At 40.3% G+C, this 23,555-nt stretch overlaps 1 protein-coding gene and 1 long non-coding RNA gene across 2 annotated transcripts in view; both read left to right on the forward strand.

Moving 5' to 3' along the window:
* Positions 1–23,555, forward strand: part of LOC110963456 (cytosolic carboxypeptidase 4) — a 120,308-nt gene that overhangs the window by 28,923 nt on the left and 67,830 nt on the right. The window contains 3 exon segments of the mRNA XM_051952157.1: positions 10,755–10,982; positions 12,657–12,821; positions 14,008–14,075. Of these exon segments, the coding sequence (XP_051808117.1) occupies positions 10,755–10,982; positions 12,657–12,821; positions 14,008–14,075 (461 nt within the window).
* Positions 20,601–22,387, forward strand: LOC127535069 (uncharacterized). The gene is made up of 3 exons (XR_007943717.1): positions 20,601–21,190; positions 21,295–21,434; positions 21,540–22,387. It is a non-coding gene; the product is annotated as an uncharacterized LOC127535069 (long non-coding RNA).

Genomic DNA, 23,555 nt, shown 5'->3' on the forward strand with positions numbered 1-23,555 from the left:
GTACTTGGCTTTTTTTTTTTTTTTTTTTTACACATTTTTTTGGCTAGATGTGATGAGAGTCACAAAAGACATAAAATTAGTTAAAAAGGAAGAGCTAGCTTAAGTTATGGAGTATAGTCAAAAACTCGATTTAATTTTGAATATATGGTAAATGCAGTCCTCCTCATGGAAGGTATAATACATTTAGAATTTGTGTTTCTGCTGCTAGCAGTTGTTTTCTGTTTAATAAAGGAACTAAAAGAATGAAACAATAATGAAAACAGTTGCTGTAAAAGAGGGGAAGCTGAGAGTATCAAGGCAGTGAGTGTGATGTGATCTCCACCTGCTCCAGTGAATATACAGGTCATATTCCCCTTTGTTCAGCTTTCAACCAGATGAGTGTTCTGATTATTCTAGAAGAAATCATATTATTAATTAAACATAAAAATGTTTGGGAAAATTACACAGAAAAACAGAAAGAGTTTGGTAATATTCTGAGGAATTCTTTTGAAAAGGAGAAAATCAGGGTGCAAGACAGAGACTAAAGCCTGATGTGTGGAAACATTTTTGGGTTGTTTAGAACAATCGGTTAAAATACAGGTTTAACTGCAACATCTCTCCCACTTCAATAACAATATCTCTGAGCACAGACACCTTCAATTGTCTGTGTCCTGTAAGTCAGGATGGTTTACAGTGAGAGAAGGTTTTAAAAAAAAACACACACCTTTAAATATTACTGCAAATACTTTTCTCTTTGAACATTTTCTGATTACACTCTGATGACATTCTTGTAACTTCAAAGCATTTTGTAATTAACTTCGATTAGTTGTTGTATGCCTTTGCAAAGTAATAGAGATAAAATTAAGAGGACCAGAGAAGTTTTATTTTTGAGTATACTGTAGTAAATGCCATCTGAGTCATGGATATTAATGATTTAAAACCATGAATGACCAGCCAGACAATGACCAGTCAGGCTGGTCATTTTTTTTTTTTTAAAGCTGATCATGTTTGATGTGTAAACTTTGCTTCATGATAACAATTTTACACTTGTTTAAAACAGGGAAGCCACTCAGATCTTTGAAATCAGGCCATCTCGGATATCTTTACCAGGAATATTTCAGATTGAATATTCATAAAACATATCGAATCAATTTTTTTGATCAGTTGTATAATCAGCAGTCATGATTTCATTGACCTCCAGTTTCCAAACAAAGAAATACATGGTAACAAACAATAAACAACAAGGATGTAAACAAACAACAGACAATGAATGAATGAATGCAGGCAAACAAACTAATCACTTAACAGTGGCCATCACTGGAAGCAGTTGGTAGAGAGATTATCAATCTCTTTGGAATTCAAAAGCCAACTGTACTTTCTAAATGTATCTGTTTAACAGAGAGAAAAGGACACTTAAATATTGAGATAATGATGACGCTGCAGCAGGATGTGTTGCAAAACTTTTGCATAGTTGCATTGAAAAGGTGTGCCTAAGTAAAAGTACTGAGTCAAAGCTCACAGCTCCAAAAAGAAATACTTACATATAATATTTGGGGGTGAGCTGCTTTGGTGAACCTAAAACTTGGTGGTGCAACTGCGTATCTTATCTGGCCTTAGAACACCTTGGGATCCAGAAGAAGGAACTGGAAAATGTTGGAAGAGAGGGACATCTGGAATACCTTGCTTAGCCCGCTGACCACCAACTTGAAGGCTTTACAGAGGTTCCTGGTCATTGCAAGGTGGTGTCATTGAATTGTCTCCAACCTCTCTCAAACTGCTGAGCCACTCAATGTCTTGAAGAGAAAAGGAGCAGAGTGGCATCTGATAAAACCACCTATTCTGGGTCATCCAAACTTCAGTGCACCTTTTGTGGTGTACACTGATGCAAGTGAGATGAGTCTTGGAGCAGTACTAGTCCAAGAGTTAGACCATGGAACCATAAATCCAGCTGAGAGAAATTATGCTGTGACAAAGTTGGAATGTTTGGCTGTGGCGTGGGCAGTCCAAACCCAGTGTTCAAGTCACATTGTGTTCAAGTTCACATTCACTGTGGAATATAGAACGGGAAAGTACAACACAGTACCAGATGCCCACTTCATCTATGTGCGCTACCCTCATGTCTGCTTCCTGGGGACCATCAAAAGGGTCCCTAGGAAGGATATATATGTATACACATATATATACATATATATATGTGTGTATATATATGTTAAAGGCTTATGTTACTTTGTTTCCAAAAATTTGTATTCAGTCCGACAACATCAGAAAAGGAACTATGACAAGCATGGAAGAGACATGATGTTTAAGGAAGCAGTTAGAGTCTGGGTACGAGCTCATCCACTTTCCAAAACTGAAAAGCCCTTCACAGCAAAATTAGACCCTAAATGGCAAGGACCCTATTGGTGCAACAAGTTGGGCTTGTGAACTACCAGGTGGCATTAGAGGCTTCAGGCCAAGACTTAAAGGTTGTGCACATTTCCCAGCTAAACCATGCTTCCCCACCACTCAAAAGGAGGAGCAGGAGTGCAAATGTGTTCTCGAGATCCTGAATGAAGACTCTAATGAGGAGGACTTCTTGGCTTGGATGGAGGAAGGGCAAAAGGGTCTGCAAAGGGACAAGTGGATTATCTGGATGAAAGCATATGTGATGCAGACATCGAGCCCAGTTAAAAACCCATTAATCTATCATGAATGCAATTCTGAAAAATCAGACACCTCTGGATCAAATGCTGTGCCTTGCCCTTGGACGGCTTCTGCTCAGGGGGAGGAGTGTAGCGACTGATGTCAAACTTACATCACCAAACCACATTTATTCACATTTTTCTCCGCCAATATGGAGGTGGATTAAAAATTCCATGGAGTTTGGAATTTCACCTGGAGTTGCCGGTATCAGTGGAGCTTAGGCCATCGCTGCAGTCCTGACCTTTTACAAACTAACTGAATGACTGTCCATTAAGTTGTTGCACTGCATTGAGAGATACTATTCTTGTGTTTTAAAATTTGATTTCCTGTTTTGGTTTTGTGTTTAAAGCTCTGCAGAACACCTGGAAGGGACTTTTGAACTGTAATTTGATTTGTGTTAAACTATACTGGATTGGACTGAACTTTAGCGGGAAACCAGAGCAGATCATTACTATACTGGAATGAACTCAACTGCAGGAGCCACACACACATTCATCCCTTCACATTGATTACTGGTTGTATTTGTTAATACACGTCTAAATGCTGAATTGAGTTGTGGTCTATCTCTTTGAGTATTGCTGTTTTTTTGTGTTTTTTTTGCATCAATTCATTCACTGTCTGGTAGCTCCGCAGTTTTCCATGGTTTGACAATATGACTTTTTCTTCTAGTTTTCTTATTTGTCAGACTCATCTCTGACTGACACCCCTCATTAGTAATTAGGTCAAACCCACTAAAAAGTGAGTTCATCACTCACCAAGCACGGCCCTGGCATCTTTCAATTTCACAGGCACAACTGCCAGAGGAGTTGATATTGCTGCTGAGACAAGTGAATCTCTCCACAAATGTCCACACGTGTATCACCAATTTCACAGCTGGCGGGTGAGTCTAATAAATCATTAAAAGCCTGGGCTTCGGTCTTGATCCAGGAGATCCTCAAGCTGAGACACGCTGACTCTCTGCTGAGGTTTCAAAACGCAAAGCACAGAAGATTTGTCAACTCCACAAAGATCACAGCATCATCAGCAAAGTCCAGGTCTGTGATCTTTTCCTCTCCAACTGATGCTCCAGCATCTGATCTGATTGCACACCCCAGAGCCCAGTCCATGCAGGCACTGAATAGAGTTAGAGCAAGAACACATCCTTTACAATCTAAAGCAGTCACTGGAAAGCATTCGGAGACACATTTTACTTAATGCACTCACATTTGTCTTTTTACTCCACCAAGGAACGCAGCAAAGTTATGTGACAATCGGCATTGGTCTGTCTGTCTGTCAGGTCTCAACATTACTCAAAAACAGACCAATGATTTGGATGAAATTTTCATGGAAGGTCAGAAATGACACAAGGACCACCTGATTAGAGTTTGGCAGTGATAGGGCTCATAATCTGGATCCATGGATTTGTGAAAGATTTCTGTGTCATTGCAAGACAGCGGCACACCATCACTGTAACTATGACAACAAGTGAACACTACGTCAGCTGCCTGCTGATGATCACATGATTGTGATCCTACTGCAAATAAATCACTGCAGATTTATTGGATTTATCAGTCAGAAACGATACAAGGAATAATTGATTAAATTGTGGGGGCGTTTCTGAGTCCCATCAATTCCCGCCCATCGCTACATATTTAGGTCACACGATTCAGTATCTTTACATAACGTACACATGCATAACACAAGCCTGTGCTCAGCACAAGGTCATTTTGTTTGTGGGTACATCTATATTAAATGGCCACAATCTGTTTTGCTTTGATTTCTTATCATCAAGAACTAATAAACAAATGCTACAATACAAAAATAGTGCTGCATTTCTGACAATGCCATGTGGGGGAATGAACAGCCTCAGCAGAGTACTGTGTTCTCTGAGTCGCCAAATCAAAGTCTGGACTTGACTCTAATTTAGACGCTGTGGCAAAGGGTACAAAGGGCAGTTTGTACTCAAAAACGATCTAATGTGGCCAAATTACAACTATTCTGCAGAGAAGAATGGATCAGAAGTCCTCCGTGGTGATATAAAAGACTGACAACAAGCTGTAACAAACATTTAGCTGCAGTTGTTGCTGCCAAGGGACCAGTCAGTTATTAGGTTTAGGGGCATTACGGCCCTGGGCCACTGCACTCCTCCTCCTCTGTTATACTCTGTATGGTATAGAGCTGTGTGCCTGTCCTGCCCCTTAACTTATCCAACCTCTGTGTACATGCCCCGTCTACAATCTCTGGAGCTGAGGCTGGATTGGACCAGGCCCAAACTACCGCCCCAAATTATGATGCCAGGTGGAGTTGAAAAGGATCATTTTTTTCTAAGCAGTCAAGCAAGCAGCTTATGGGGCTTGTCCCCAAATTCAAAAAATGTTGTTTTGTTTTGCACTTCGTAATTTGTAGACATACTTGCCTGTTCTAATTGTTGTAAATTTGATTCCAAGTCTCTAAATTCCAATTCTTGGAATTTACATTTCGCTGCAGTAAAAGATATGACATGTCCCTGAATTACCGCCTTCAAACCTTCCCAAAGGATTGTATCGCTTACATCACCTTTATCATTTTCTTTATATAAGTCAAAGTGTGATCTTTGAATGTCTTAAGAAAGGATTTGTCCTTCAATAAAGTTGGATCAAATCGACAATTTCTCCTACCAGTATTAACTAAAGTTGCAAAATCCATGGTCAGAGACCAAAATAGGATGATAAGTTACATCTCTCATGACCAAAATCAGCTTTGAATCTAAAAAAATGTAATCGATGCGGGAATATGAACCATGAACAGGAGAAAAGAAAGAACATGCTCTGCCTGTTGGATATAACAGTCGCCAAGCATCTAAAATGTTCAATTTTTTTCCAGCATTTTTTACAACCTGACTAGATTTTGACTGATGAGAGTGACTTGTAGAGCTTTTATCCAAATGAGAGTCCAAGACCAAATTCATATCCCCTGCTATAATAATCATCACTTCGGTCTTTTTTTCATTAAAACTGGGAAAATTTAGGGACATCCAGGCCTTGAGGTCATCCAAGCAATTTAACAAAGGTTTGAGGGAAGATGACTTGGCCTTTTTGAGAGGGACATAAATCTGACAGTCATCAGCATAACAGTGGAATGAAATCCCATGCTTCCTGAGGATTGAACCAAGGGGGAGAAGGTATAAAGAAAATAAAAGAGGGCCCAGCACCGAACCCAGAGGAACCCCACATGAGAGAGGAGCAGTGGAGGACACAGAGTCACCAAGGCTGACACAGAAAGTCCGATGAGAAAGGTAGGACCTGAACCATTTCAGTGCCATGCCACTGATGCCTACCCACTGCTCCAGACGAGCAACCAGGATGTCTTGGTCCACTGCATCAAATGCTGCAGTTAAATCTAAAAGCACAAGGATCACACAGTGACCAGAGTCAGTAGCTAAAAAGATGTCATTAAAAACTCTTAAAAGAGCCGATTCTGTGCTATGCAGTCTTTTAAAACCAGATTGAAAAATCTCCAGAACATTTTGTTCATTTAAAAAGTCCGTGAGCTGGGAGTACACAATTTTCTCCATGATTTTGGAGAGGAAAGACAATTTAGAAATGGGCCTAAAATTTGCCATAATAGCAGGATCCAGTCCAGGTTTTTTAATCAAGGGTTGCACAACCGCATGTTTAAAATTTTCAGGGACCACTCCAGAGGACAGACTGCTGTTAATGATGCTGTGCAGATGTGGCCCAACTGTAGGGAAAGCCTCCTTAAAAAGCCGAGGAGGAACAGAATCATTAGGTGAACCTGATGGCTTTAAGTGATCCATAGTCTCCTGCACAAAAGACAGGGTCACAGGCTCAAAGGAGTCAAACACAGCAGAACAAGGACCAAACACAGAGGGGTCATAAGTAGGAGGTGAAATAAGTGCTCTGATAGAGGAGACTTTAGCAACGAAGAAATGCAAAAAGTTTTCACACACACTAGGGGAGAGCTCAATTCCCACAGTCTGTGGTGGATTCAGAGCAGAGTTAATCACATTAAACAAAACACGAGGTTTGTGACAGTTTGAGACAACAATATCAGAAAAATATTTCCTTTTTGCCTCTTTCACAATGGACTGGTAACAACGCCAACAATCCCTTAACCATTGAAAAGACACTTCCAGTTTATCTTTTTTCCACTTGCGCTCAGCTCTGCGACACTCCCGTCTGGCAGTGCGGGTTGTTTCATTTAACCAAGGCTCTGGAAGAACTTTATGCCTCCTTCTCTTTAATGGGGCCGCAGCATCAATAGCAGTTTGACAGGTAACAAGAAACTGAGAGCACAGAGCCTCTGTGTCATCACTCACAGGACTGGGAGTGACGCAGTTCTGACCTAAAGCGGCCGAGGAAGTGACAGAAGCAAAATTGCTAGGCGTTCATATTGATAATAAATTGACTTGGTCCACACAGATTGAAGTTTTGGTGAAAAAAATGGGCAAGGCTTTGGCAATAGTGAGAAGGTGTAAAAATTTCATTACATCAGATTTGCTCAAATTACTTATAAAGAGTTTAATGCTCTCACAACTGGACTACTGCCAGCTGATCTGGGCTAGCGCTAATAAGGACAGTCTTTATAAATTGCAATTATTGCAGAACAGGGCAGCACTATTAGCTCTGCGTTGTCCATACAGAACTAGTGTGAATTATATGCATGCCCAACTCAGGTGGAACATAGGATAAAAGCTGCTTTTATGATGGCTACATGGAAAATATTAAAGTATGAAAATCCAAAAAATTTATATATGAGCAACTTAAGCAAAATTTAGAATCACATGGGTACGAAACAAGACAGGCAACTGCAGGTCGCTTTATTATACAAAAAGCCAATACAAATTTCCTTAAAAAAACTGTAATCTTTCGAGCTATGAAAGAATGGAACACACTACCTGTACCTTTGACAAACATCAAGCATGAAACTGTGTTTAAGAGCAGAATAAAAATGTTTGTAGGAGAGTCTTATTTGGTCTAGTAGAAAACCATAATTATATGAATGTATGTATGTACACACGTGGACAAAATTGTTGGTACCCCTCAGTTAAAGAAGGAAAAACCCACAATTCTCACTGAAATCACTTGAAACTCACAAAAGTAACAATAAATAAAAATTTATTGAAAATTAAATAATCAAAATCAGCCATCACTTTTGAATTGTTGATTAACATAATTATTTAAAAAAACAAACTAATGAAATAGGGCTGGACAAAAATGATGGTACCCATAACTTAATATTTTGTTGCACAACCTTTTGAGGCAATCACTGCAATTAAACGATTTCTGTATTTGTCAATGAGCGTTCTGCAGCTGTCAACAGGTATTTTGGCCCACTCCTCATGAGCAAACAGCTCCAGTTGTCTCAGGTTTGATGGGTGTCTTCTCCAAATGGCATGTTTCAGCTCCTTCCACATATGTTCAATGGGATTCAGATCTGGGCTCATAGAAGGCCACTTTAGAATAGTCCAACGCTTTTCTCTCAGCCATTCTTGGGTGTTTTTGGCTGTGTGTTTTGGATCGTTGTCCTGTTGGAAGACCCATGACCTGCGACTGAGACCAAGCTTTCTGACACTAGGCAGCACATTTCTCTCCAGAATGCCTTGATAGTCTTCAGATTTCATCGTACCTTGCACACTTTCAAGACACCCTGTGCCAGATGCAGCAAAGCAGCCCCAAAACATTACTGAGCCTCCTCCATGTTTCACCGTAGGGACAGTGTTCTTTTCTTCGTATGCTTGGTTTTTGAGTCTATGAACATAGAGTTGATGTGCCTTACCAAAAAGCTCCAGTTTGGTCTCATCTGTCCAAAGGACATTCTCCCAGAAGCTTTGTGGCTTGTCAACATGCATTTTTGCAAATTCCAGTCTGGCTTTTTTATGAGTTTTTTTCAGCAGTGGTGTCCTCCTTGGTCGTCTCCCATGAAGTCCACTTTGGCTCAAACAACGACGAATGGTGCGATCTGACACTGATGTACCTTGGCCTTGGAGTTCACCTTTAATTTCTTTGGAGGTTGCTCTGGGCTCTTTGGATACAATTCCAACGATCCGTCTCTTCAATTTGTCATCAATTTCCTCTTGCGGCCACGTCCAGGGAGGTTGGCTACTGTCCCGTGGGTCTTGAACTTCTGAATAATATGAGCCACTGTTGTCACAGGAACTTCAAGCTGTTTAGAGATGGTCTTATAGCCTTTACCTTTAAGATGTTTGTCTATCATTTTTTTTCGGATGTCCTGGGACAATTCTCTCCTTCGCTTTCTGTTGTCCATGTTCAGTGTGGTACACACCTTTTCACCAAACAGCAGGGTGACTACTTGTCTCCCTTTAAATAGGCAGACTGACTGATTATGAGTTTGGAAACACCTGTGATGTCAATTAAATGACACACCTGAGTTAATCATGTCACTCTGGTCAAATAGTTTTCAATCTTTTATAGAGGTACCATCATTTTTGTCCAGGCCTGTTTCATTAGTTTGTTTTTTTAAATAATTATGTTAATCAACAATTCAAAAGTAATGGCTGTTTTTGATTATTTAATTTTCAATAATTTTTTATTTATTGTTACTTTTGTGAGTTTCAAGTGATTTCAGTGAGAATTGTGGGTTTTTCCTTCTTTAACTGAGGGGTACCAACAATTTTGTCCACGTGTGTATATATATATATATACATGTATACATGTATGTGTATGTATGTGTGTGTGTATGTATGTACATATTTATATATGTTTTTTTGTAACGTGGTATTTGCATGCTGCTCTCGCGTGCTTCTGTTAAGTGGAGTTCAGTCAAGGCGGGATGAACTACGGTACTATTTATTGTAAAATGAACTAAAATCTGTTACTATTTAAGTGAGTGGTTTACTACTCATGTTACAACTATTTTGTTTATTGTGCAAGGATGGTGAATTGCTTTGGATGAACTTTTGAAGCCTGTAAGTCACAGGATTAACTTTTAATATTGTATGTGTGTATATATATGGTTTTTAATTTTATTTTCGTACCTTTGACATATGTATGAATTGTATTCTATTTAAAATATTAATTTTAAATAGGACCCAGGAAGACTAGCTGACCTAAGGGTACAGCTAATGGGGATCCTAGTAATAAACAAATAAACAAATAAACAGGCATGTGTTATGCATGTGCACATTATGTATTTATACCGAATCATGTGTAAATTACTCTTATAAAGGTCTGTTGATTAGTTCACCAATTTTGGCAAGCCTTTGTGTTGCTAGTGTTAAAATAACCGTTCCCTTCAGGCTTTTATTTTGAAGGCGTATTTTTAATGCTACGAGCTTTTATTTTGTGACCATTTCAGCAGCACAAGAAGTGTTTCTCTAAGAAGAGGTTACTTGACATGACAAAGATGCTGCTGAAAAGTCCAAAAATTCACATAGGGATGAAAGAAAACGGTTCCACGCTGTTGCCATTAGCAACTTAGAAGCAGATAGCTGGAATAGGGACAAACTCTTATGGTGTTTCCTGAAGAAAGGACTGAAGGACAAAAGATGAAATTGTGATCAAAACAAGGCTAAACGTAAATAAAGGCTTTGTGAAACATCAGGAGCTTCCCCATCATTCCTTCCCCCACTCTCACACACATTGGCCTGCTTTCTTCTTCTTTGGTGTTCGTCTCCTTGCTTCTTCTTTTGGAGTTAATGTCGGTTGGTAAACCAGCTCATTTGTGCATTACTGTCTACTGGGCTGAAGTGTGGAGCAGAACCACAAGTAAGCCACAAGAAATATTCAATAGTAATTTAAAAAGAATCGGCAAATTTACTGGTCACACATGCGCGAGTAGAGGAAAAATTTACTCGCACTCGCTCAAATTTTGGTCGGAAAATGTGACTATTTCGTCGCAGTCTGGAACCCTGATATGGATGACAAATTCAAGGAACATCTGTATTATTGAGTGGAGAAGCACAACAAATGCAGATGTTTTTACATAAGTTAACTTGATTTCGTGATGTTTTGGAGGGATTTGACCTGTCCACATTGTGACTAGTCTGTCATTCCTGACCAGTAGATGCCAATACAAGAAAGCCAAAAACGATACTCATTCTAATGGCCTTTCCTTCCTGTCTATGCGTCATTCTCCATTTATGTCCCTCACAGAGGCAAATGTTTGGTCCATTGTATCCAAGGGTTACATCTCTGGTCTCCTGAAACTTTACGAGGACTGGCACAGCAAGGATACTCAACATGCTGCCATAGCAATCCGCCATGCACTGCTGTGCTGTCTCCATAAAGCAACACAGACTACTGCAGGCAGACATGCTTTGATATCCCAGGGCGGCATTCAACTACTGTATCAAACTACACAGGTATGTTCAAATCACTCCTGTATAAAGCCAGCAATATTCAATCTAATTGGTTGGTTTACTGTAGCCTCACAGCTTGATGGTCCTTGAAGTTTGCGTGCGCGCCCGCTGTGCCTGGTTGGGTTCTCACTGAGTTCTCTGGTTTTCTCCACAGTCCAAAGACATGCTGAGGTTTAACTGATGATTCTAAATTGTCTGTAGGTATGAGTGTGAGTGTGCTTGGTTGTCTGTCCCTCTGTGTGGCCCTGTGATAGACTGGTGAGCTGTCCAGGGTGAACCCTGACTTCACTCACACTGACAGTCAGCTGGGATAGACTCCATCCCCACCCCCATGACCCTACAGAAGATTAAGTGATGTATAGACAATACGTGGATGAATGGTTCTGGTTGGGCCCTTTTTAGTGTGTGTCAGTATGTTGGATAACTGAGTGTATTCAAGTGTCCTCCATCAGATATGATGGAGTGCATGACCACATTGTAAAACTCATCATGGTACAAAAATAATAATGTATTTATTCTAATTATGGGCTGTAATTAGAAGAAATTAGAAGAAGAATTTGTAGAAATATGGATACAAAGCAATGTTACATCCATTGCATCTATTTTCTATACACTGTTTCACACTGCAAGGTCATATAACATTAAACACACATTTACATTACTAATAATTAATATTAAGCACTGTTGTAGGTACCTTGTATGCATCTTACCCACAAGGCCATCAAAGGTTTCCATATAATTGATCACTGTATTATAAATATAGACATTCATAGCAGCACTTTTTGGTGGATTGTTGGTGGTGTTGATACACACAGCAAGATGCTCAAAAAATTGTCGCCTGACAAGCTTTTTGAAATATAAAATTACTGCTTGGAGTTGGTACTTTAATTCATTGTACAGTACTTCAGTAAATGTTAACAGTCAACTGACCTGTAAATGTAACCAAGACATGACAGCAACCACTTAAAAAAACAAAACAAGATTTAATCCCTACTGAGCAATTATATAGGCTCAATAATGAACTCTGAGGTATATTGACTCCGAAAAAATGTATATTACATTGTTGATCTTATGATGTTATCTTCATTGTGTATTTTTGTATGTCCCATGCACATATTTACATCGACAGCATCTATTACTGCCTTCTCTGGTGGCAGGAATTTCAGAGGTGTTGAGATCATAAATGTCACATAAATTGGTTTTCTCTCAATCCTTTCTTTCCACACTTCTGCCCTCAATTCCACCCATGGACAAAACCTTATAGTAAGCCCAGTTGCTGTGGTTTGATGACTCAGGTTGTCATCTTTGTCTTCAGTACTAAGTACTGAAAAGTACACAATACTAAGCTCTGAGTGCAGTATTGAGTTGTGTGTAGGTCATGAAGGAAATAATATGCATATGGATTGTGTATTTCTGTATATCCCATGCACATATTTACATCGAATTGCAGATGAAAAGAAGAAAAATTAGCAAGCAGAGAGATGTATTATCACAAATTGAAAGAATAGCAGCTGTCTGTAAAGATAAAGTGGCTTTAATATTAGTAGTGCAATTCCCAACTTCAGGAAAATGAGTTTGATGTGTTTTGGCATATCTTTACATACAAAACAGTCCAATCAAGTTATTTGCTGTAGATGTATCTCTAAACTGACTGAAGTTGTTAATGTTGCATTTATGTTTTTATGTTTGTCTGCAGACATGCTGCTAAGAAAAAGTCTGGAGTGTTTGGTGGTGTCCACAGTTCAGCTGATGAGGAAGTGTCTTCCTAAAACTCCTCTACCACTGACATCTGATAAATCTGCATACACCTTCCCCCTGCCTGGAAGACCACATGATGTTCCTGATGTGGACGTAACACCAGGTAAAGTATCTGCATTCACCCCGTGTCAAGACAAGTATAAGCAGTGGAATTTTAAATATGTAAATCCAATCACAGTAACAATAATGACAAGAAACTTTTACACATAATAAACAAAGAAAAGCACTCAGAAAGTACAGTACTCCCCAAGACTGTTCATTCCTCAATTTATGCATTCAGAAATCAATGGCAACATAGAATATGGCCATTTAATATAGATCTACCCACAAACTAAATGAATAAATAAAAATGATCTTGCACTGAGCACAGGCATGTGTTACGCATGCGTCTGTTATGTATGGATACCGGATTCCATAACTAAACTAGAAAAGCACTCGGAGAGCGCATACCTCCGCCATGCCGTTTGTCTGTCTGTCCGTCTGTGTGTGTGTGTGTGTGTGTGTGTGTGTGTGTGTGTGTGTGTGTGTGTGTGTGTGTGTGTGTGTGTGTGTGTGTGTGTGTGTGTGTGTGTGTGTGTGTGTGTGTCTGTTTGTCTGTTAACAGCATAACTCAAAAAGTCAGGGACGGATTTTCACCAAGAAAAATTCTCTGTCCAATTGAGAGATGGCCTGGCGGCCATCTCTCAATTGTCCTTCGACCTTCAAAAAATTCCTGGATCCAGACGGTGATTCAGATCACCTCCAAAATCTAATCGATTCTTACTCTTCCGGACATCCTGTAAAACTTTGGTGAAAATCCGTCCCTGACTTTTTGAGTTATGCTGTTAACAGACAAACAGACACACACACACACACAGACGGACAGACAGACAAACAAACTCCGGTGATTACATAACCTCCTGGCTGAGGTAAATATGTAGTAGGTGGCTTGAATTGATGCAGGCAGCTGACACAGTGCTCATGTATTGTCATAGTTACAGTGACGCCGAGCCGTTCTCTGGCAATGGTATAGAAATTAAAAAAAAAAAAGTTCATCCAGACTATAAGCCGCATTACTGCCAAAATTTAATCATGTGGTCCCTGTGTCAGTTCTGACCTTTCCTAAAAATTTCATTGAAATCCGTTCGACCATTTCACAGACAGATTCACAGCAGGACAAATGTACACCAATTGTCAGATGACTTTGCTGCATCTACAGGGACCCCAAATGAATAAATTTCATATCCTTTCCATGAGTCTGAAATGACATTTTATTGTCTTGTTTTTGTTTTCCTTTTTGTTGTGTTCAGATGAGAGCAGTGTGGATAGTGATGCTGAAGAAGATGAAGATAATCAAGAGACCGACAGCAGAGACTATGTGAGTGAAGTGTGTGTGTGTCTGTGTGTGTGTTTGTGTGTGTGTGTGTGTGTTTGTGTGTGTGTGTGTGTGTGTGTGAGTGTGTGTGTGTGTGTGTGGGGGGGTGTCTTTCGAGTAGTGTGTGTTTAGAGTAGTTTTGGTCCTCAACACCCTGGGGCCTGTACTATGAAGCAAGTTCAACATACACAGGATCACCTTTTGTTAACTGGCTTAAATAAACCTAACAACTGCAGTCAAGCTAAGTGGTTGCATAAAGCTGATAATCAACTTGTTCACTCAACCAGAGTTTTTGAATTCAATTTTGACACTAGGTGACCAGTTGCAAACATGAGCAGGTCAAGAGCTGCATATTTCTCGTGATAAAAAACTATAAACATAAATTGATTTGAGAAATTTTCAGCTATGGCACAAGATAAAGCAACACAGCTTCTGCAGCCAAAGCACAAAAGAAGTTTGTCACAAAACAGCCGCCTTAAATAAGCTTATGCATGTCACTGCTCTACAAGAAGTCCTGACTATTTACATGAGTGTATTCCACTAAAATAATGTATTGCATAGATGTATTCTTTTTTCCGCTGCAACTCTGGCAGTATCAAACTTTGGAGCACATATAAAACAATTATAAACCACAATTCCAAATTATGAGTTGGTCTACTGCAAATAGGGTAAACAAGGTGGGCTTTAGTACCTTACCACATAATTATTGTAGGAGCTTCAGTAGAAATCGACTAAACTTCTCTTTAAGGTTCTTGAAGATGTTTTACCTTCATCCATGAGGTTTCTTCGGTTTTAACTGACTAATGGCTAGTTACAGAATTTATAGTCACTCCAGCTCTCATGAGTAGTGGACCAATAATGACCCAAGACTCATGTGCGTCCAGGTGTGATATGTTGTGGAATCAGGTGATGGAGGTGCCAGTTCTACGCAACAAAAGATGTGAATTTGCCATGTCAGGAGTGACTCAAGATATTAACAATGGTAAAACCTTCTGGGGAGAGACCTTATCACTGCATTATAGGTGTTTGATAAGTGGTGTCGCAAACCCTCTCCTCTATTTAGAGATAGCTGTTCCAGTTTGACAAAGATGGATTCCTTCACTCCTCTCTTAAACCATCTGTCCTGTCTGTCCAAAATGTGAACATTGCTGTAATCAAAGGATTGTCCCTTATCCATCAGATGCAGGTGAACTGCTGAGTCTAGTCTTGAGGAACTGCTCTCCTGTTTTGAGCTATGCACTTATGAGGCTGTTATTCTCTCCTATGTACAACATTGCTCTGTTTGTGTTTTGCTCGATATAGGACTAATTCTTCATATACAGGGTGTCCATAAAGTCTCTTTACAATTTTAAGAAATTTTTTTTTGCTTTTTATTGTGATAGTCACAGTGAAGAGTGACAGGAAATGTGGAGAAGAGTAGGGGGAAGACGTGCAGCAAAGGGCCACGGGCAGGAATCGAACCCGGGCCACTGCGTCGGAGACCAGACCCTGTACATAGGTCGCCTGCTTAACCCGATGAGCTATAAAGGCGCCAATTTTAAGAAATTATTTCAACAGCAGTTGATAAGATATCTTAACCAGATTTGCTTTATTGTAATCAGTGGTTGTCAATTTTTTTTCTACCTCATGTAATACACCTCTATATGGAGACCATTAGTTGCACGAAGCACATCAACACGGTACTCGATTTCTTGCCATATTCGCTGTAGCATAGCTCAACTCCATATACATGTTGCAAATCGAAATTCTAGAAGGCAGCCACAATATCTCATCCCACCCATCATCATCAATGACACTTTTGAGTAATGTATTCCATTATGTTCTTAACCATAAAAGTATTCTTGGGGTCAAGCTTGATATCACAGAATAGAATTTGGATATGAAGTGTGTTTGTAGTGTACAGTTGATAAAAAAAAATCTATCTAATGGATGAGAATTGTTTGGGATTTCTAATGAATTGTTCTTCATATACACAAAGTGTCTGACATGTAAATATGTGCAGAAGTCTTTATTTTAGGTATAGAGTTTCAAGTGATGGCCTTTTTATATTTATTAAGACTTAACCATGTTGTTCATGGATCCTTGTCTTAGTTTTATATGTATTATTTCCACCATTGCTTCTGATGCCAATTTTGATTCTAATATTGGCTATTGTTGCAAAGATATTTTCAAACCTGAGCTCGCTTGTCATGAGTCAATGGTACAATGCCAGTGCAAATACTCATGCGCAGGCAACAAAGAAACAACAGACAGATTCAATTTGCAATGGTTTGTTTACAAGGATAATCAAGATACAGGTTGCACTGAACTGAGAACAGAACTGCTAATGGCTAGGGAGTTGTCTAGAGCTGCGGTGGAATAACACCAGTAAACCAGACTACAGTCAGAAACAGACAAGTTTGCAAAACTAACCAGAACAAAGTAACACAAGGGCAGAAGAGCTAAACAGAGCTACACATTAGCTGCTCAACAGATTGGATGCCAAAATGGCTAAACAGGAATAAACAAGAATGCACTAGAATTACTTACAACTTTCCAGAAAGCCCAAGGCTACAGATGTTAACAATGGCTGCAGATGCAAGGCTAAATCCTAGAAGGAATACTGTGACTTGTGTCAAAATGGCTACAATGCTAGAAATGCTACACAAAGCCAAACGGCAGACAACTAACCTAGCAAATGCTATATAAAACAACTAAACTAAACTTGGTGTGGAGATTGAGTGGAGCTGGGAAGGCTGGCGGAGGCAATGTGCGGCTGGGATGGAGACGAGAGCTGGACAGGTGCTACAGCTGGAAGGTCTGTGGGTGTGTGAAGATCCAGGTGGCACAAATGACGGAAGGCAGATGGAGGATCCAGGTGAGTGATTGCAGGCAGGTGAAAGTCCATGACTAAAGGGCATAAGAACAGCTGTTAGTAGTGATGGGTCCGGCAACACCGATGTGCATGTGTTGAGCTCATGGAGTAAAACCTCGAGTCTGTGCATTTATCGCTTTAAGAAAGTTACTTGACTTATATAGCCACTGTTTAGCTTGTCACTGAAGGTGCGTGTCCACTAGATGCGATTTTCCCGCACGGCAGTGCATCTGGAAATCACACGGATGGCAGGCGATCACTAATGTACCACAGCATTGTCACATGACAGCGCTTTCAGCTTGACAGTCCGGCAGATGAGACAGATAAACACAGCGGCTCAGCTGCAAACTTTCCTTTTTATTTCGAAAACACTGATGGTTACGATACACATGCAGATACAGCTGTGATAAGCTTCTCCACGTCGAACTGTGTTCAACACCTTCTTTGAGCGCCTTGCCTGCCCCTGATTGGACAAACGCATCAACTTGGGGGCTGGTCTGCTCCTGGATTTCAAGCCGGACGAACATGGCGGCTCGGCCGCAAACTTTGTCTAACATTACAAAAACAGTTCAGCGAAAAGTATTTCTGTAAGCATTTGAGGCAAGAAATAAGTTGAGCAGCAGCTGATTCAGTCCTCGTTTAATTTCACCAACGGCTAGTTTAGATGTTTGAGGACAGTTTCACGATGCGTGGGATCTTCGCAAGCTGGAGTCCAGTCCACTTTATACAAATGAGCTGTGGGCCGCTCCAAGTAAACACACCGGATTGCAGCTGGAATGTGTCACATGTGACATGCTGGTCCGGTTGCGGTGCATTTCCTGTGATCCGGTGTGTTTACCTGGAGCGGGCCACGGCTCATTTGCATGAAGTTAGGGTGACCAGATCTCAATAAACCAATTGTGGGACAAAGAGCATATTTGTGTGGGACAATGTGGGACACCTTACCAAAGCTGTAAGTCTTTTTTTTTTTTAATATATAATTTCTATCTAACTTAAAAAAATAAAAAAAACTTTGATGGAGAATAAAGTGCTTTTTTTTATTCATATAACATTTAACCAATATTTTCACCAGCAAAGGATGAGAACACATGGCATACAGTGCCTTGTGAAAGTATTCGGCCCCTTGAACTTTTCAACCTTTCGCCACATTTCAGGCTTCAAACATAAAGATATAAAATTTTAATTTTTTGTCAAGAATCAACAACAAGTGGGACACAATCGTGAATTGGAACGAAATTTATTGGATATTTTAAACTTTTTTTTAACAAATAAAAACCTGAAAAGTGGGGCATGCAATATTATTTGGCCCCCTTGCATTAATACTTTGTAGCGCCACCTTTTGCTGCAATTACAGCTGCAAGTCGCTTGGGGTATGTCTCTATCAGTTTTGCACATCGAGAGACTGAAATTCTTGCCCATTCTTCCTTGCAAAACAGCTCGAGCTCAGTGAGGTTGGATGGAGAGCGTTTGTGAACAGCAGTCTTCAGCTCTGCCCACAGATTCTCCATTGGATTCAGGTCTGGACTTTGACTTGGCCATTCTAACACCTGGATATGTTTATTTGTGAACTATTCCATTGTAGATTTGGCTTTATGTTTTGGATCACTGTCCTGTTGGAAGATAAATCTCCGTCCCAGTCTCAGGTCTTTTGCAGACTCCAACAGGTTTTCTTCCAGAATGGTCCTGTATTTGGCTCCATTCATCTTCCCATCAATTTTAACCATCTGCCCAAACCATGAGGCTGCCACCACCATGTTTGACAGTGGGGATGGTGTGTTCAGGGTGATGAGCTGTGTTGCTTTTACGCCAAACATATCGTTTTGCATTGTGGCCAAAAAGTTGGATTTTGGTTTCATCTTACCAGAGCACCTTCTTCCACATGTTTGGTGTGTCTCCCAGGTGGCTTGTGGCAAACTTTAAACGAGACTTTTTATGGATATCTTTGAGAAATGGCTTTCTTCTTGCCACTCTTCCATAAAGGCCAGATTTGTGCAGTGTATGACTGATTGTTGTCCTATGGACAGACTCTCCCACCTCAGCTGTAGATCTCTGCAGTTCATCCAGAGTGATCATGGGCCTCTTGTCTGCATCTCGGATCAGTCTTCTCGTTGTTCGAGGTGAAAGTTTAGAGGGACGGCCAGGTCTTGGTAGATTTGCAGTGGTCTGATACTCCTTCCATTTCAATATGATTGCTTGCACAGTGCTCCTTGAGATGTTTAAAGCTTGGGAAATCTTTTTGTATCCAAATCCAGCTTTAAACTTCTCCACAACAGTATCTCGGACCTGCCTGGTGTATTCATTGGCCTTCATGATGCTCTCTGCACTTTAAACAGAACCCTGAGACTATCACAGAGCAGGTGCATTTATACGGAGACTTGATTACACACAGGTGGATTCTATTTATCATCATCAGTCATTTAGGACAACATTGGATCATTCAGAGATCCTCACTGAACTTCTGGAGTGAGTTTGCTGCACTGAAAGTAAAGGGGCCGAATAATATTGCACACCCCACTTTTCAGTTTTTTATTTGTTAAAAAAGTATAAAATATCCAATAAATTTCGTTCCACTTCACGATTGTGTCCCAATTGTTGTTGATTCTTGACAAAAAATTAAAATTTTATATCTTTATGTTTGAAGCCTGAAATGTGGTGAAAGGTTGAAAAGTTCAAGGGGGCCGAATACTTTCGCAAGGCACTGTAACTGTGCTTTCCAAACACCATATTAAGCCACTGAGACTCTGGTAGAACCATGGACTAGGTAACTGGCGCTAGTTTACTTCCACAGTCTGCTGAGCGATATGACTGAGAGTGCTGCACAGTGTGATGAACGCTGGTTATTTCAGCCACCGCTACCTTGTCTGTCTGGCAGTCATCTTTGGGTTTCAGCAAATATACATCCATTGACCGGCACGTCTCCTTTTGGGATGCACGCTTCTTGTGGGTCTCGCATGTACTGTGTCGCTTCACGTCATATTCCCCACCGTGTGAAACGGAAAACGAACTCTGGCAAACTTCACAGAAAACTCTCTGAGAATCGCCTCGCACCGGCTTCACCCAGCGATATGTAGTTTCCCAGTCTTTGTTGAAGCTGCATCTCCTCTTCTTGCTGTACTTTCCATTATTCCACTAAATCCATAGTTTATTAGTGTTTGTGTCTGCTTTGCGTGTGTCGTGACCGTCACGACTAGCACAATTTATGGCAAGTGACACCAAGGTGCGGCAGCAAGACACTGACAGTTAATCTGGTTGTGATCGCACATCTGCACTGTTGACTCATGTAGAAAAAGCCAGATAAAAACAACTCCCAGCATCTGTCCTTAGAGTTTAACTTTGAATTATAGGTGCCAATCAAAATGCGGGACAGCGTCTCAATCGAGGGATGTGGAAAAAGGGATGAAAATGCTGTGCAGTTCCGCACAAAGTGGGACACCTGTGACCCCTACATGAATAGACTGGACTCTACTTTAAGCAAATTCAGTGCAGTATGCGGAGATTCCACGCATCGTAAACTGTCCTCAATATCTAAACTAGCTGTCGGTGAACTAAAACAAGGACAGATTCAGCTGCTGCTAACTTATTTCTCGCCTCAAATGCTTTCAGAAATACTTTTCACTGAAGTGTTTTCGAAATATAAGGGAAAGTTTGCAGTGGAGCCGCTGTGTTTATCCGACATGCCTACCAGACCGTCAAGCTGAAACATCAGTCACGTGACCATGTAGTGGCGCGCTGTTGCTCGAGTGCTGTCATGTGACAATTTTGTGGTCCGCTTCCCATCTGTGCGATTTTCAGATGCGATGCGTTGCCATGCGGGAAAATTGCACCTAGTGGACATGCACCTTCAGGTGTCAAACTGTGTTTATAAGGGAGCACGTCTGTCAACGGGATGCATCTCTGCCAAAAAAATTACAATCTTTTGAAGCGCAATAATTCACTTCAAGCCATTATGGAGCCAGAAAGAAAAAGAAAGGTTTCTGCTGTGTGGGACCATTTTGATCATATATCGGCAAACAAGGTATCTGTTTTCATTCCCTTGTTGTTCCATCCTGTTCCTCTCAGTTTAAACGTGATCTGTTAGAAGTCAAATACACTTCAAAGTGACTCTTACTTTACTTACTAAATTATTCATTTTATTTTCTGCAGGTTAAATGTCGTATTTTTTCGACAGAACTGTCCTACATCAATAAAAGCACCTCGACAATGCTGAGGAATTATAGAGCGAAGCATGAAAATGAGGTCACAAATACACCAAGAATAAACACAGGTATACAGACATTTTACAACTTCCTCATAGTCACTATATTGATAATTTGTGTTATTTTTCATTTTTATGATTTTTATTATTTCACTTCATTTCTAACCATCAAGCTTCCAGGAAGCATGCGTTGGACCACGCAGTTCTGAATTTCATTCTAAAGGACTGCCATCCCCTCAGCATTGTTGAGAGTGAGGGGTTCAGGGAACTGGTTCGGGTCCTTGATCCATCGTACGTTTTGCCAACCAGGAAGGTTTGTATGGAAAATGTCTGGAGAAGTAGTTGATATATCCAATTTGTTTAATTTTTAATTTAAATATATTGATTTGCTTTTGGTTTAACTTGGTTTAATTTTCAGACTGTCAAAGAAATGGTGGTCAAAAAATATGAGGAGGAACAAGAACGAGTGAAAATGGAAGTGCGTCAAGCTGTGGCAGTGAGTATAACAACTGACATGTGGACATCTATGAACATGGAGACATACTTGGCTCTTACCTGTCACTACATTAATGAAAACATGCAGTTGTGTACATCTGTGTTGAGAGTGCAACACTTTCCACAAAGTCACACTGCTGACAATTTGGCCCGAGTCAAAAGGGGCATGACTGATGACTGGGCCATAACTAAGACAAGTAAAGTGTCTTGTGACTGATGCAGCACCAAACGTAATGTCATCATCCCACAAGAAGTCTCCAAATTCAGCATTCAGTTTGTATTGCACACACTCTGAATTTAATAGTAAAAAAGCATGGGATGAAATCCCTTCACTTACATCAATCAGTCACAAATCCAGGCAAATTGTAGCATACTTCAGATCAGCCAACACAGTCAAAGAGAAGCTTGCCCAAGTGCAGCAACATGGGACGGCCAACCCAGAAACTCACCAATGAGGTGCCAACACGCTGGAACAGCACATATCAAATTCTGGCAAGGCTACATGATGAGAAGGAACCAATGTGGGTACCTCTTGACTCACTAAAAACAGACATAACTCCACTTACGGCTGATGAGTTCACTGTCGTAGGTGAAACACTTCTTGTGCTTGCTCCTTTCCATCAAACTACAGTGAATTTGTCTGAAGAGAAGAGAGTTTTAGGGTCAAAGGTCATTCCCATGATGAAAATGCCGTATCTTGCACTTGAGAGTAATGCTTCAAATTTGCACACACAGGCAGCAATACACCGCCACAAACACCTTTCACTTCTAGACCCAGATTTAAATCAACTCGAGTTTCGTAGTTTCTTCAAATGTAATGAATGTAGTCAGTAGAACTGAAATCGGAATGTGTGGATGTAATTGGGAGCAGATCGACTGAACCACAGCCTGGACCTTCTTAACAGCTGTTGGCACCCACTTCAGGCATGTTATTCAGCTTTATCTGTTTATTTATGCTTTGTTTGCTTGCAAATCATGTACTAAAATGCCAGTTGTTGTTTTTAGATAACGCTGTTGCAAGCAACCTGGATAATTGAAGTTGGCAGGCAGACACCAATGTCCTGGCCGATTCAGTCATTGAGGTTCAAAGATACCTGGCAGAGAGCAACATTCCAAGATTCCAGGATCCTTTGAAATATTGGGACAATCAAAAAGCACATACCCCAACCTCTCATGGCTGTCCCCTACACTTTTTATGACACTACCACATATATGCCTTGTGAGCGGGTGTTCTCTAAACGTGGGAACTTGCATCAGAAAACGTAATCATCTGAATGCAAGACCTTGGAAAATGAATTTTTGAAATAAAAATTTATACAAAAAATCCCCTCCCTGCTCAAAGACATGCATCCTCACATTCAAACATTTTCACTTTGATTTTCATCACATTCTTTGATTTGACTGTGTCTAAAAATATCAAAGATATTTTAAGCATAAATTCTCGTTTGCACTATTCTGTTGTGGAAAAATGATGACACCATTTTTGCTTGGTCATTAAATAATATTTTTCTCTATCATAGTATGTTTTGTTGCACTTTTCATGAAACAATTCCTAGTTTGTGTGCATCCACTCACTCGGCAATTAGATGATTTCTAATTCTGATGTCAGTTGAGTCTGTCAAAGAGGTTGCCTGTAATATTTTTAAGATCCAGCAAGTGTCAGTATTGAGTGACACAGTACCCAGATAGTATAATATAGTTCGTGTAATGTGCCGCAAAGCTTCATAAGGCCCTCATTTACCCATCACTATACTGTTAGCTGAGAAGAGTTTCTAGGGAGCTGGAGTACCCGACGAAGGCAGTTCGACCATCTGGTGAAATTTAAATGAACAGCATCTGGCTTACATGGCAGAGAAGAGTAGTAGCAGCTGATCATTTTTATTTGCACGTGATCACCGATTGGCAGCACCTGTTCGCATTGTCGCACACCACGCTCATG

Source organism: Acanthochromis polyacanthus, chromosome 8, assembly GCF_021347895.1.
Source record: "Acanthochromis polyacanthus isolate Apoly-LR-REF ecotype Palm Island chromosome 8, KAUST_Apoly_ChrSc, whole genome shotgun sequence".
NCBI lineage: Eukaryota > Metazoa > Chordata > Actinopteri > Pomacentridae > Acanthochromis > Acanthochromis polyacanthus.